We start from the raw sequence: 16,333 nt of genomic DNA, 5'->3' as shown, positions 1-16,333 counted from the left end.
AATATTGTACTTCTAGGAACACTCGAAATAACTTCATTATTGTCAGTGAATTGTGTTTAAACATGAAATATCCCTGCTGTGCAATTGTTTATTATTCTTAACTTTGTATGTTGCATGACAAGCAACAGTTTTAGATATTGTCTTTGCTGTGGGAAGAATGATGAGAAATATCATCAGACATTAAGGTATCTTTGTTGATCCAAAGATTAATGATTATTATTGTGTGTGGTAAATAATTTATACTATCTTTCATTTTAAGGTATTTTTTTTATATGTAAGAGACAAATGTTAGTCTGGCTACCTTTTCTCTGCACAACCTGCTTGCTGAGATCTGTATATGCCTGTTTCATGTTTGTGTATGCATCTAGGAAGTACACGCATCAAAAAAAGTTTTGCATCACCTCTATTCCAAGAGTTCAGGAACGTGTACAGAAAATTGGAATAGAGATCAACATAACCATTCATTTCCGTCCTTTTTATTGCTCATGAAAACCACACATCGCATGTTGCACCACAATACCGCGAGACCTTCAGAAGTGGTGGTACAGATTGCTGAATACCCAGTATCACCTCCTCTTGCATTGATGCATGCCTGTATTTGTCATGACATACTATCCACAAGTTCATCAAGAAACTGGTGGTCCAGATTGTCCCACTCCTCATTGGCAATTCGGTGTAGATCCCTCAGAATGGTTGGTGGGTCACGTCGTCCATAAACAGCCCTTTTCAATCTATCCCAGGCATGTTTGATAGGGTTCATGTCTGGAGAACATGCTGGCCACTATACTATGCACTATACTGTGCACAATAGGGGCACGAATTGTTGTCCATGAAGACGAATGCCTCACCAATATGCTGCCGGTATGGTTGCACTATCGGTCGGAGGATAGCATTCATGTATCCTACATCTGTTACGGCACCTTCCATGACCACTAATGGCATAATTCAGCCCCACACAATGCCATCCCAAAACAGCAGGGAATCTCCACCTTAACTGCATTTGCTGGACAGTGTGTAAAATGCATTCAGCTTGACTGGGTTGCCTCCAAACATGGCTCTGACAATTGTCTGGTTGAACGTATATGTGACACTTATTGGTGAAGAGAAGGTGATGCCAGCAAAGATGGACCTCACCATGGACGTCGGGAATGAAGTTGCGCATCATGCAGCCTATTGCACACAGTTCAAGTCGTAACATGACGTTCTGTGGCTGCATGAAAGGCATTATTCAACATGGTGGCATTGCTGTCAGGGTTCCTCCGAGCCATAATCCATTGGTAGCGGTCATCCACTGCAGTAGTAGCCCTTGGGCGGCCTGAGTGAGGCGTTCCATCGACAGTTCCTGTCCCCGTGTCCGAACAACACCGCTTTGGTTTCCCTCTGAGACGCCTGGCACTTCCCTTGTTGAGAGACTTTCCTGGCACAAAGTAACAATGCGAACACGATCGAACTGCGGTATTGACTGTCTAGGCATGGTTGAACTAAAGACATCACGAGCCGTGTACCTCCTTCCTGGTGGAATGACTGGAACTGATTGGCTGTTGGGCTCCCTCTGTCTGAGGCGCTCTTGATGCATGGTTGTTTACATCTTTGGGTGGGTTTAGTGACATCTCTAGTCAGTCAAAGGGAATGTGTCTGTGATACAATACCCACAGTCAGGGTCTATCTTCAGTAGTTCTGGGAACTGGGTTGATGTAGAACTTCTTTTGATGTGTATATATTGCTGAAGTTGTGTTGTAAAACTGACATAGGTATCACCTTGTTAAAATATGATACTAGGGAAAAATTAATATACTATGTGCATTGTGTCAACACCTTTCTACAGTTGTAAGAAAGGAAATACGTCTTTACTTCACATTCCATTACACTGGCATGTTTATTAATTTCAGGGCAGTTATATGGTCTAGAAAAATTTTGGGCCTTCCTGAAATATTACAAGCATAGTGCAAATTTGATTGTTAACCCAAAATTGAAAGAACATCTTTCGAAGTTCAAGAGCATTGAGGATTTCAGAGTGGTTGAGGTGAGTTCTGCAATCAAAATTAGTTAACCTGTTAGTGATACAATGAATGTTTATTTTTAATCGTAGAGTTTCTGTATTTGTGTATAATTTAAAGACAAAATTAGTAAATTTATTGCCAATTTCTTTAAGACCTATCATTCTTTTAGAAAAGAGTGATAAACTTGTAGTGCCATACTGATGAAAAGGATTCAGAAAGACCAGCTTGGTATCAATAATTTTTATAAAACTAGTATGAGTCGTCATTGACAGGGACACGAGAGAGAAACTTTCTAGCTTTTGGACGGACGGACACGCACACGCGCGCACACACACACACACACACACACAACGTAACTTTGCACCTACATTGTGTCATCAGGACACACTGCCAGGATTGCAGTTCGGCTGGTGGACTGATGGGGGGGATTGTGTTGGGTGGGTACCCGAGCGAGGTGGCGCAGTGGTTAGCACACTGGACTCGCATTCGGGAGGACGACGGTTCAATCCCGTCTCCGGCCATCCTGATTTAGGTTTTCCGTGATTTCCCTAAATCGTTTCAGGCGAATGCCGAGATGGTTCCTTTGAAAGGGCACGGCCGATTTCCTTCCCAATCCTTCCCTAACCCGAGCTTGCGCTCCATCTCTAATGACCTCGTTGTCGACGGGACGTTAAACACTAACAACTACCACCACCATGTTGGGTGGGTAGTGGGAGAAAGAGGTGAGGAGGAGGAGAGGGGATGGGGGTGGGGCTAGGTAGCTACTAGGTAGTCAGAGGGAGACAGTAGGTGTGCAGGCTTGTAATGCTGAAGGGTGGAGTGGGTGGGGCATGGTCTACATATGTGGCTGGTGAAGTTCAGAGCACATGACATGGGGAAACAATGATTGGGAGGGGGTGACAGGAGGAGCTGTTTGGTGGCGGCTGTACGTTCTGGTAGAACTTTTCCTACTATAATTTTCAGAAAAAAATTGTTGTGGGTTATGCCAAGAAACAAGAGCGAAATATGTACTTAGTGAAGTCCACTACTCCGTCACAACAAACTGTCAGTGTATGTACACAAATGTCTACTTTACACCATTGTGAGCAGAGGGAAATAGTAGTGAAGTTATCTGACTAGACAGCAGGATACATATTTACCTTTAGAGCAGATTAACCAAACTGGCTCTCATAGCTATAGTTTTTCTTTGTACATCTCTCAGTACTGAGAGAGATAGCAGCAGAATTTTGTACAATTCATAAGGTGATGCATAAAAGACAAGAAACACAGTAAAGATGTGAAATGATAGTTTTTGTTTACTTGCGTGATATTTATTTGGACGAAGCTACAAAACTAGTTAACGTAACAGCCAAGTATTGACTGCAGGCTCACTATTGTTCAGTAGAATCATCATATACACTCTCAAGCAGGACACTGTATTATTAAACTGAGAATGGACTGCAATTTGATAAAATTGTAGATGGTGGTAAGTGTTTCCACAGAACAGTTCATTATTACCAGTCCCAGATAGATAAAAATAACTTGTGTCCACTCAGGGCATTCGCTGCTTTAAAGATTGAAAACGTAAAACGTGTCGTAACAAGTAGACTCCCTAATAGTCTGCTGAAACTTCTATGTTTACATTCAAAGTAGACAGTAAATCCCCTTTTTAGCTAATCTCTGGGGACTTGCGTATTTTTGCTTAAATGCTGTTCTTAAATAAGGGCTTAGAACAGTTAAACAGAAGGAGTGAACCAGAATCTGAAGGATACATTTTTAGGTGAAATAAATACTCTCCAACAGGGTAACAAACACTACACTTTTGAGTCACATGTTCAATAACTAAGTGGTGTGTCAATTTAAGGAAATCATTGAGAAAGAGGTCATTCATCTGTTTTAGCATGTTCCTTCACAAAGACCATCACACAACTCATTCAAATTCCATCTGTTCTTCAGTGCAAGGATATCATCAGAAAGTGTCCTCATATGACTCACTCAGTAAAAACATCTGACTACCCATTCTTTAATCAAACCATCACCTTCTACTGCAACCAATGCTGTGTGTCAACTAGCGTCTGAAAAACACTTCAACACAGCCTGTCTGTTAACACACATACTGCCATGAGATGTAATGTGATGGTGTGCTTGCTGACATACTCTTAGCTCCATTCAGCCCAGTTCACGTTAACAAAAAATTTGGAAATCACATAAAATAATTTGACTGTCTTTTTTACATGTCCTTCGTACAACAATATTTTGAAAAAGTCTAGACTGCTTGTAGATATCCCACATTTCAGTGTAACTAGACTGCTTGTAGATATCCCACATTTCAGTGTAATATGTGACGCGACATGCCTTGAGGATGCCGAATGTTGCGGGTTAGTTTCAAACAGTTAGTTTTAAACAGTAGATCAACTATAAATGAAAAGAAAGGTTGTGGGTTTCACAGAATGTGACTGCATTCTTAACCCATTTCAAAACTTTAAGAGCTTTCATGAGCCCCAGAAATCTTAAAGTAATACCCTTGGCATTTGGTTTTCATTTCTTTTATTACTGTTATCTTTTTCTCATGTAACTACCTGACAGCAGCCGTTCGTATTTCCTGATATTTGATTCTGTCATCTTTACGGCAAGTAGGAGTGTATCTTTTCCTACATTATAAAACTTATTTATGAAAATTTGTTTTCCTGATGCACCTTCTCTCTGAGTAGCGAGTATGAAGAAAAACGACAGGGAGTGTGGATAGGTGGCTCTCAGTGGCAGTGTGGGTCGGCCATGAGGTGTACCGAGATAGTCAGCGCAGTTGCGATAACGCTGTGCCCCAGATGGCGCAGTGGTTAATATACCTGACTAGTAAGCAGAAGATTCCGGGTTAGAATCCCGATTTGTTAAACATTTTTGCTCGTCACTGCTGATTCCACATAACTTCCTGATGCAGCTGACATCAGTAATCTCTTTCCTTTCCTTCCTCCCCACCTTCAATTTACGTATATGAGGGTAATCCCAAAAGTAAGGTCTTCTTTTTTTTTATATAAGTACAGAACTCTATTTGTGTGGCAGTTGGTAACACTGTTATGAAGAGTGCTTCAAGCGCTATGTATAAACATGTACACACTACGCTGAGGCGCTCAGTCTTGGTTTGGCAGCCATTGAGAATAGAGCTCCCGTTGGATGTTAGCGCCAAGTGCGCATTGCGCGCAGTTAGTCAGGTTTTGAACGCAAAGGGCACTGCGCCGATTGAAATCCAATGCCAATTGACGGAAGTGTATGGTGAGTCATGCATGGATGTCAGAAATGTTCGTAAGTGGTGTAGAGAGTTGGCAACTGGTCGGACTGAAATTCATGATGAACAAAGAAGCAAGGAGATCATCAATTTCTGAGGAGACAGTGTTGAAGGTTGAGCCACTGGGACTACAATTAACGCTGTCAGGTACTATGAAAAAACTCAAACGGACAATTCAGAACTGGAGAAGTGGAATGTTGAGCAAGGGCGTACACATTCTCCATCACAACGCTCGCCCACACATTGCTTGGCAAACCATTGCTCTCCTGCAACAGTTTCAGTGGAACATAATCAACCACCTACCCTATAGTCCTGACTTGGCGACCAGTGACTATCACTTGTTCCGTAGGTTAAATGAACATTTGGCCAGAAAGCTATTCAGCTCCGACGACGAGGTGAAAGAAGAGGTTCATAACTTTCTGAACAGCATGGCGGCGAGCTGGTATGACATGGGTATACAAAAACTGCCACAGTGTTTACAAAAATGCATCTACAGAAACGGTGATTATGTCGAAAAATAGCTAAATGTTCAAGCTGTAAACTGATGTAAACCATTGTAGAAATAAACAGGTCTGTGTACTTATAAAATAATAGGAGACCTTACTTTTGGGATTACCCTCATAATTCCACATCGTATCCATAGACCCATGACTCGTCACCAGTTACAATTCTCTTAAGGAACATCCTGTTCTCATTTGCATGATCCAAAAGCTCTTCACAGATTGCGAGGTGAACGTCTTTTTGGTCTTGGTCTTGACTCGTGAGCCGTGGGACAACCTTGGTGGCAACATGTCACATTCCAAGACGCTGTGTCAAGATCTCATGACATGATGCAACTGAAATCATTCTTCCGCAGTCTCTCAGTCAGTCAGTATTTGATTGACACACACAATTTGGTTTATGTTCCAGGCATGAGCATTGTCAGTAGATGTTGAAGGGCATCCTGAACTAGGGTCATCGTTAACTTCCATCCAGCCATTTTGAAACCTTCTGAATTATTTGTAACACTGAGTATGGCTTAAGCACTCAATACCGTAGGGTTTCTGCGACATTTAATGTGTGTCCGTAAAGGTTTCTTGAGTTTCACACCGTCCTCTCTCTCTCTCTCTCTTTCTCTCTCTCTCTCTCTCTCTCTCTCTCTCTCTCTCTCTCTCTCTCTCACACACACACACACACACACACACACACACACACCTCTGTGGTAGAATAGCTACAGCTTAAGTTAAAGTAATGTTTGTTATAAAGCAACCTAAAAAAAATACCATAGAGGGCACAGCGGAGGTTCACAGCCATGTGAATTTTTTTTTTAATGACCTAATGGTCAGCTTTGGCTGTAAACTTATTTATATGTAAAACTCACTAATGCAATTTCAGCCACGCTGCCATTATCAGGTGGACAGTGTTTTAAAAAATGTACTGAAGCACAATTTTGCATATTACACTCTATAATTATGTCAGGATCAAAATTGCGGTAGTGGCTTTTATAAAAAAAAATGATCTTACAATCAAAGGTAACCATGTCATTTAAAAAGCAATAATTTAAGGCAGAATGGAGAACACTTGATAGCAGTGATTTGTAGATTTAGATAAATTAACAATTTTTTTATTTGAGATATTAAATTATGCAATCTGACAAACATCACTTTATATGTAAATAACTTTGTAGGACCTCGAGTTCTAATACGGCTCGAATTTGCCTGTATGCAACCATTCGTGGTGGTATCATTAACAGTCCTACACTGATACATATTGTAGATGAATTATTGAACTATGATCACACAGTGATCATCATAATAGTAATGTAGGTTATGGGTCATCATTTTAATTGCTTTCATTGTGTGTGGGGGGGGGGGGGGGTGTCAGAAAATAAGTTTGTAGTTTGTGTTTTAATGAGAGACATCTTGTTTGATGTAGAAATTGGTAGATAACCCATGTATTGAAATTGCTGTATTCATTTAAAGAGCCTTCATATAACATTTTGTTATTCCAGCCTGCAGATCCAAAAGAATTTTTAGGAAGACTGCACATGATCAAGCGTCGAAATAGAAGTGTCTCAGAGAGTTATAGTGTTGAGGTACGGCAGCGGCATCCATTACAACAAAAACGAATACGTCGATTGTCTGGTGGGTCAGGACGTGTACGTGCAGACTCTCTGGGTCCTGTTGGTGTCAGTTCAAACACATCAGGAAGCAGTAATAAGGCACATGTTTCCTTTGACTTTGGTGGTGGCAAGAAGGAAGTCCCTATCAGGGTGGTGAAAGAAGACTGTAGCTCTCACTCAGAGGAGGCCTGAAATCTTGAACTATTGATGAAGAAATGACTGTAGTGTTTTCTCTGCATTTATTTCTTCAACCTCAAAAGTCACGGAGTGTGCTGCCCTTCATATTGCCAGACATGAATTTTTAAATGACTAAATATTTATATGTTGAAAAGTGAGCACCTGCCATTTGCTTAGTGGGTTGATCTAAAAGCTCCGTGTCGCAGTGAAGCCAGAGGCAGCATTTTTAGGAACAGGTTTTATTCTTAAAGTCACTTGTGAGATGTGCAAGACAGTCATTTCAAAAACTGTTTTTGACAAAATGTTTCCTTACTTTCCTGTGTTCATGTTTTATTGACAGGGAAAAATGCTATATTTTCAGTCAGTGCCTTGCAGTTACCAAGAGAAGAAAAGTCACTTAGCCTCCAACTTGCCACAGATTCTCATCCCCGTTCTCTCCTCCCTTGTCATTTCACCCCCCCCCCCCCTTTTTTTTCCGCCTGCAAGTTCCACTAGCATTACAAAGTCAAAAATTGTGTAGGTTTTACAAGTGACAATAGGCATTTTTTAAAGATAAGGTAGTTTTCCCCCTTGTGTATTATATACCTTTAATCTATTTACTGCAGTACTGAATAATTTTTATATATTCAGTGCTTATGAGCACTGTTTTACTATTATTTGTGTGTGAAACTGTACACTTTGTTATTAGAGTTAGGAAATGTTTTATTGTTTCAAACTCGTTTGTCTTCCGAAAGTGAAAGAGCTGTGAGTGTTCTGTCAGTTGATGCATGCATACTTCTATGTCTGGTATTGAACAGTGTTGTCTAGCACAAAAAAGTTGTACACTTTTATGGAAAGTTGGAAATGCAGATTTTTGCTGAGGAACACTTGATCAGTAGAGACATTTTTGGCCCTGTATGCATTCTGACATTGTTGAACCATCTTAATATTAAAGCTTCATCGTACAGTGTCCTTCACTTATTATTTGTGAAAATGCAGTTTGTATCAAGTCATTTTGTTGCTTGCAAATTTTACAGAATTCAGTGTTCTACTTGTCTAGGTGTGTTGTATTTGTTAAACTGCAGAAGATTGATCAGTGTTTTATGACATACACACTCATATCTTTGATTGCAGTAAGCATCATGTATATGTATTGAGAATTTTGCAAAGAATTTTATGGTTTTATGGGAAGCATTGGGAGAAGGATCTATTTACTTGACAAAATACCTTTCCAGAGATTCCAACAGTTTATATGCAAATGTTTTTTATGTGATCTGAAGTTGCATCAACTTTCAGAACTCGTGTTTAATGGGAGTAAAATATATGGATATTATGTTATTGACCTGAGTAATAATCTTTTTGTTCTTAAGTCGTTTTAAAAAAATAAATAAAACTGTGTGTTCATGTTTATTCCAGTTTTGCGAAGAATTGTGTATGGCATGGTTCGTAACATGGTTATTTTGTGGCTTTTTTTGGTCCGTGAATAACATCAAATTGGTGTTCTACAGTTTTAATACTGACTGTGACACACTTTTCATAAACAGCGAGACAATATAACGGATAATAAACAAGAACCGTCTTTCTTAATCATACAATATTTCTTTTTGTTAGACGCATGTATGTTTTATTCAGAAAAGTGCTTCTTGTATAACTATTACATTCAGATTACTCTTGGGGGTTTCTGATCCATGCTATAGAATGCAACTGTGAAAGAAGTAAAGTTTGTTGTACTGGTAGATTTTCAGTGTGTTTTATTGTACCCACATTATTATTATTATTATAATAATTATTATTACTATTATTATTGTTTTGACTGGTAGTTTGGGATTGGGGAAATTCATGTTGTTTGTTGTGTATTTTGTTATGTATTGTTTTTAAGTATTTAGAAAATAATGCATTTAGAATAATGATAGTTTTCATCAAGGTTTTAAATTTATTTGAGATTGCTACTCTCATGTTGAATATTTTTATGTTGATATTCATCAAAATATGAAAGTTACCGTGAAAAGTAAGATAGAACAATACTTGATTTTTGTTTCTTTGACAACTCCTTCTCAATTTCATTGTGCTTGCTTACAAGACAATCTACAAAAAAAGAAAAATTAGGTACTGTATATTACAGCATTTATGATAACTCCATCAAATAACAATTAAGTCTTGTCCAAGCTCAGATGTTAAATGCAATAATAAAGTTTAATAATAGGAATCTTTTCTGCACTTCGTTGGCAGACTCTACATTTAAAATAATAAGGTTATTGCTAGAAGTGGCCCACCAGGAAGAGCAATTTTGATTTTCCTGCATTGTAAATAGTGTAGATGAATTTAGATAACTGGTATGTATGATCAAAAATGTGCCTTTTACCTTTCTGAATTAATGCAGTTAAAATGTAGTGTATGTTTTGCACAAGATTTGCAGATACTTGATCTCAGTATGTATGATAAACTGTTCTAAGCCCAATGATCTGTGCATTTAAATCTGTCTCTATAGTGGTGGGCGAGAGAAATTTAGTGTTCAGCACTTTATTTTGGGTGAACTGCATTTCAGTGATGAACTGTATCAGCGTTTCACATCACTTATTTGTACAGTAAAAGGTATAGTATTATCACATTAAATTGGTCTGGAAAAAGAAGGCAAAACAAACTGAGACAGGATTTCTGCTATGATATGGTTCCTAGTCACTCTTTGTGGTATTTGTATCTGTTTCGATAGATTTTTGGAGAATCTGATAACTGCAATGTGAATCAATTATGTTGATTATGGAATAATTTTTAGGGTTCAGGTCTGTGTTGTACTTCTTGATTTGAGTTTTGCTCAGTTGTAATCTCCTAAGAAACTGAAACAGCTTTCTTTTCTAAAGGGTATGTAGATGCATACTACATTTTCACATACTTACTGTTGACTTTTTATTTAAAATAGATTCATAACTTTGTTGGACATACATATCACATGCTGTAATGTAAAAAAGAATTGTTTCAAGCCTAACCTTTAAAAAAATTATGTAGGTATCATTTGGATGTGTGATATTCCATGACTGGGACATAAAAAATATTTTTTTAAAGGCAGAAAATTTTGATAACAAACATTTTGTATTTAGCTTGCTGAGATCAGCGATTCTTGTTGCTCACATTGAATTATGTCCACATTTTTTTGCTATCATATGTATACAGACAAATGATAAACTTAAGATGAGCCATGTGATAATTTAAAGTCGCTTTGTTCTGGTTATTTTTTCAGTTCTACTGAGTAACTGGGATTACATCATTGACTCAAAATATTTCAGAAAGACATGTAATCCTTAGTTGGCTCTTAAATATTGTCAAAGCCGTATGGTAGAGGAAACCGCATACGCCAGACTCATATTAAGCATAATTTTGTATACATTTGTAATAAATTTGTAATAGTGCTGATTTTGTGTATGTATATGTGTGTGTTAATATACAGACATCCATATAACATGTCTAAAATTTTGTAAGAACAAAAATAAGTTAAAAATTACATTAAAACTGTAAAAACTAACATTATTTTTTACTTACATTCCAATTGTGAGAAATTCTAGTTGTTGTGTTTATCTTCCAAATCTGGTTTATTGCAACTCTCTACATTAGAATGGTTGAGTGAAAAAAAGTTTGTTATATGAGAGAGCTGTTACTTCTAAATCATGCGTACAAGGGAAAGTGGTTGATTTTTTGAAACTATGTATACGGTGGCTAGGATTACACCCTGCAGCCGTTTGCCATGGTGGGCCGTCATTTACAGGTAATCAACAAAAACTTGTTTCTCGTGGCCCATGAGTGCCTTGAAAATAATATTAATTTTCAAATTGGCAGATAAAGCACAGCGGATTAGTTGCATGACTAGTATGCTGAAGATTACGGTTTGTCCCGTCAGTTACTCCTTCCCTGTAACCTCTTGATCAACATGAATGTGATCATTACTTTTTTCAATTAATTGGTCTAAAATACATGTTTTATTTCTAATCTTCTACTGATTTTAATCATAATATTAACTACTCTATTTGCACTCTCTCCCTCCCCCTTCCCTCTCCCTCTCCCCCTCAGACACTCTCAAGTCCCTCCTCAGCCTCCCCCACCCCTCCCTTCCCCCCTCTCCCTGCCCCTGTCCACCCCCTCTCCCTGCCCCTGTCCACCCCCCCTCCCTGCCCCTGTCCACCCCCCCTCCCTGCCCCTGTCCACCCCCCCTCCCTGCCCCTGTCCACCCCCCCTCCCTGCCCCTGTCCACCCCCCCTCCCTGCCCCTGTCCACCCCCCCCTCCCTGCCCCTGTCCACCCCCCCCCTCCCTGCCCCTGTCCACCCCCCCCCTCCCTGCCCCTGTCCACCCCCCCTCCCTGCCCCTGTCCACCCCCCCTCCCTGCCCCTGTCCACCCCCCCTCCCTGCCCCTGTCCACCCCCCCTCCCTGCCCCTGTCCACCCCCCCTCCCTGCCCCTGTCCACCCCCCTCCCTGCCCCTGTCCACCCCCCCTCCCTGCCCCTGTCCACCCCCCCTCCCTGCCCCTGTCCACCCCCCCCCCCTCCCTGCCCCTGTCCACCCCCCCCTCCCTGCCCCTGTCCACCCCCCCTCCCTGCCCCTGTCCACCCCCCCTCCCTGTCCCTGTCCTCCCCCCTCTCCCTGCCCCTGTCCACCCCCCTCCGGCTTTCCCCCTCTACCTCACAGCCTCTGTCCCCTCCCCTGCTGTGCCCCCTCCCTGTTCCTGCACTCCTCCCTCCCATCCCTCTGCCCCTCCCTCTCCTCCCCCTGCCCTGCCCCCTCCTCCCCCCTCTACCCATTCGTCCCCTCTCTCTCCACCTACCTCTGCTGTCTCCAGCTGCCTCCTATCTCTCCCGACCCTCCATTGTTCAGAGTTTTTGTCACTGATTTTTATTATTTTTCGTTTATCATAAAATTTAAACTCTCACAGAAACCAATCCATTGGCTAAAAAACAAGGCAAATTATCTGTTTATATTGGCTGTGAAGTGGCATAATTTTTTTTCTGTATGAGAAATAAATATAAAGATTCAAACGAAATAAGGTTTTGTAAATAAAATTAATTCAATCTAATGCATAAAAAAATAATGATAGCATTGAATGATGTGGACAAAAATATAAAGTGATGGAAAACTGAATTGAAGTACATACATAAAGTAACTTCAATCCCATGGACAGGCCAAATAAACAAAAAACAAGTAAGTATGATAGCAAGTAAAACAGTTAATATGATTATTAAAATGAGGCAAAGTTATATTCAAGCCAATAAATTGAATACAAATCTCAACTGCTACATTTGAAAAGGGTTTTGAGCTTTTTGTTGATTACTTGCAAAAAAGGGGCCGACCGGGATGATTGGCTGGAAATACCAAACAGTAGTATGCTCTCCAAACTCGGTAATGGAAAATTCTGAGTGGAATATAAAAAAATCATATGATGAACAGTGGACAACATGTACACGGCACAAAACTTTTGTCTGCGGTTTAAGCTCCTATATTAAGATACAGTGCTCTCTCTCTCTCTCTCTCTCTCTCTCTCTCTCTCTCACACACACACACACACACACACACACACACACACACACACACACACACAAAACCAACCTTTGATTAGCAATAATGAGTAAGGACATCTTTAGGGCAAGGACACTCGAGAACTTTGAAACCTGCTGCAGGTATAAAGGTAATACACATATTGGCCGAATGAGGTAGAGTTGTCCTGATTAAGTAACTGTATCTGAATCTTGACATTACTGTAATTTCTGGCAGTAATTCGTATTTATGAGAGAAAAAAACCTTGTTTTACAAAGCATCCAGCACATTGGGTCTATGGTTTGTTCATATGATGTTGAAACACATCACTGTTGGTTTTCGAACATATTCTAAAGTCAGATATCTGAAGTTGATTTTTGAATGTGTGCGTAGTGTACGTGATGTTCTTGGGAGAAATAGGAAACTTTCCCACAGACAAAAGGGTGCAGGGCTATACGAGTGGAGCCAAACGGATGAATGCTGTTTGTTTATGTCGTTAATTGAGTGTGCGAATGATAAGTATTCTTGTCATTATCAGTGAAATCTACAGATTCAGTCTACCAGAGTGGAAATAAATGAGGAACAGGTAAGAAAGACTACGTATTATCTTCTCTGTGTAGCCAAGAAAATGAAAGTTTGACAAAGTTTTTTCCAAGATCACTACACTACTAAGTGCCAGTTGACATTCCCCAGTTAGCAGCCACATAATTCTATTCTTGGAATAGTCATTCTGGCAGGGTGAGTGAATTTAACAGGAGAATAAGTTTTGAGAAAGGCAGGAATGGTTACAGATGACAAGATTGTTCGTTAGATGCAGGAAGGAGAAGGAACATCACATAAATTATATGTAAGAATATGACAATCCCAAATTTATATAGAAATTCTGTACTACTACTTTTCAATCTCGTGCTTGAGAAAGTGGAGCATATGAATGAATGTGAAACTATTTCCTAACAAAACTTTTGGAGGCCTAATAGGCATTTGATATTGGTACTTCATGAATTACCGGGTGATCAAAAAGTAAGTATAAGTTTGAAAACTGAAGAAATCACGAAATAATGTAGATAGAGAGATACAAATTGACACACATGCTTGGAATGACTTGGGGTTTTATTAGAACCAAAAAAAATACATAAGTTCAAGAAATGTCCGACAGACGGCGTTTCATCTGATCAGAATAGCAATAATTAGCATAACGAAGTAAGACAAAGCAAAGATGATGTTCTTTACAGGAAATTGCTCAATATGTCCACCATCATTCCTCAACAATAACTGTAGTCGAGGAATAATGTTGTGAACAGCACTGTAAAGCATGTCCGGCGTTATGGTGAGGCATTGGCGTCAGATGTTGTCTTTCAGCATCCCTAGAGATGTCGGTTGATCACGATACACTTGCGACTTCAGGTAACCCCAAAGCCAATAATAGCACGGACTGTGGTCTGGGAGGCCAAGCCTGATGAAAGTGGCGGCTGAGCACACGATCATCACCAATCGGCGCGCGCAAGAGATCTTCCACGCGTCGAGCAATATGGGGTGGAGCGCCATCCTGCATAAACATCGTACGTTCCAGCAGGTTGAGGATGATGCGATTCTGTAACATATCGGCGTACCTCTCACCCGTCACGGTAGCAGTTACAAAACCAGAATCACGCATTTCCTCGAAGAAAAAAGGCCCGATAACGGTAGATGTGGTAAATCCAGCCCATACCGTGACTTTCTCATCATGCGATAGAGATTCCACGACAGTTCTAGGATTTTCGATAGCCCAAATTCTGCAGTTGTGGGCGTTGACAGATCCTCGGAGCGTTAAATGAGCGTCGTCGGTCCACAACACGTTACTCAACCAATCGTCATCTTTCGAAACGCCCACATCGCAAATGCCCTCCGCTTCACTAAATCGCCAGGTAACAGTTCATGATGCCGATGGATATTGTATGGATAGCATCGGAGGGTATGCCTAAATGCCAATCAAACAGTAGTGTATGGAATACCGGTGCGACTGCATGAGCGCTGACTTCCCATGCATAGATGAACCTGCTACAGTCTCCATTTCTTCCTGAACTGTCTCAGCAGCATTACACCTTGTGCTCGGTCGGCCATTACAGGGTCTATCATCTAAACAACCCATGGCTTCGAACTTCGAAATCATTCTTGCCACAGCTGCATTTGTCATTGGACCTTTACCCATTCGAATCCCCATGCTATGGCGATAGGATCGTAACACTGAACTAGCACATTCCCCATTCTGATAATACAGCTTCACTAAAAGCGCCTTTTCAGGTAACGTCAACATGCTGCGACTACTGGCGCATCTGATTCTCTCACTCTCATTACAGCTGCTTTTATACACGATTGTCATACGCAGTCACTGACTTTTTGCTGTCCAGCGCCATCTGCCGGACATTTTGTGAACTTCCCCCCACCCCCCCCCCACCCCCCAATGAAACCCCATGTCATTGCAAGCTTGTGTGTCAATTTTTACCTCTGTCTACATTATTCCGTGGTTTATAAAGTTTTCAAATTTCCCTGACTTTTTGATCACCCGATATATTCTGTAGTGTTGCTTATGTAAATGTGGTACATGAAAATACCATTTGCAGCGAAACACTTTCCTTTTTGGCATGTGTTACAATTAACTGCTGCAATGTTAGAAAGATGCAAGTCTTTTTATCTAGCAGACAGTGACAAAATAGACGTAATCAAATCGAGAAACTACTCCAGTCTTTGGTACTACTTGTACTAATGTCTTTTTCAGTATTAGACAACAAAATTTTGATTTTTCATGTGGCAAAATGTTGATGAACTTTGATGGGGTAATACATTATTTCACAGAACGGAAAGCATGCCATGTAGAACTGTAGCAAGAGTAGAGAGAGAAAAAAATCCTGGGACCAAAGGATTGAAGAAATGTGCACTATCTGGCTTGTCTCCTGTCTTTACTGCTTTTTTGTTTCCTATATTTTTTTGTGTCGCACAAAAGAGAAATTTATTAGCTATTAGGCAATAAAAATTGCAGATTTTCTGAAGAGTTCGTATTCTCCAGGTCAAAAATAATCCCACCCAGTATTGATTGTGAGGTTTTTGTTAAGGAGGTAGGATGTCAAACCTGCCGACTGGGAGCAGGAGAGGCACCACAGGACATTTTAATTTCTGCTGTCCTGTATGGATTTGATGGCTTCTGTTACAAAATGTACACGTTTGAATTCCACAAATGAAATACAGTGACATGTGATAGAAGGCCTTACTTTTGCTCGAACATAAGTGTTTTATATCAAATTATTCAGAAAGACAGTGCTCTA

The 16,333-nt window shown here is 40.3% G+C and overlaps 1 protein-coding gene across 4 annotated transcripts in view; it reads left to right on the top strand.

The window, feature by feature from the left end:
• LOC124622133 (la-related protein 1B) overlaps positions 1 to 11,036 on the top strand; it is a 137,746-nt gene extending 126,710 nt beyond the window's left edge. For all 4 annotated transcript variants that reach the window (XM_047147755.1, XM_047147756.1, XM_047147754.1 and 1 more), the window contains 2 exons: positions 1,890 to 2,023; positions 7,253 to 11,036. In XM_047147755.1, coding sequence (XP_047003711.1) covers positions 1,890 to 2,023; positions 7,253 to 7,555 — 437 coding nt within the window. In that variant the 3' untranslated portion in view covers positions 7,556 to 11,036. The remainder of the gene's footprint in view (positions 1 to 1,889; positions 2,024 to 7,252) is intronic.
• Positions 11,037 to 16,333: the final 5,297 nt, after the last annotated feature.

This window comes from Schistocerca americana, chromosome 7 (genome assembly GCF_021461395.2).
Source record: "Schistocerca americana isolate TAMUIC-IGC-003095 chromosome 7, iqSchAmer2.1, whole genome shotgun sequence".
Lineage (NCBI taxonomy): Eukaryota > Metazoa > Arthropoda > Insecta > Orthoptera > Acrididae > Schistocerca > Schistocerca americana.
Note: the sequence above shows the minus strand (reverse complement) of the source record. Positions and strands in the feature narration are given on the sequence as shown.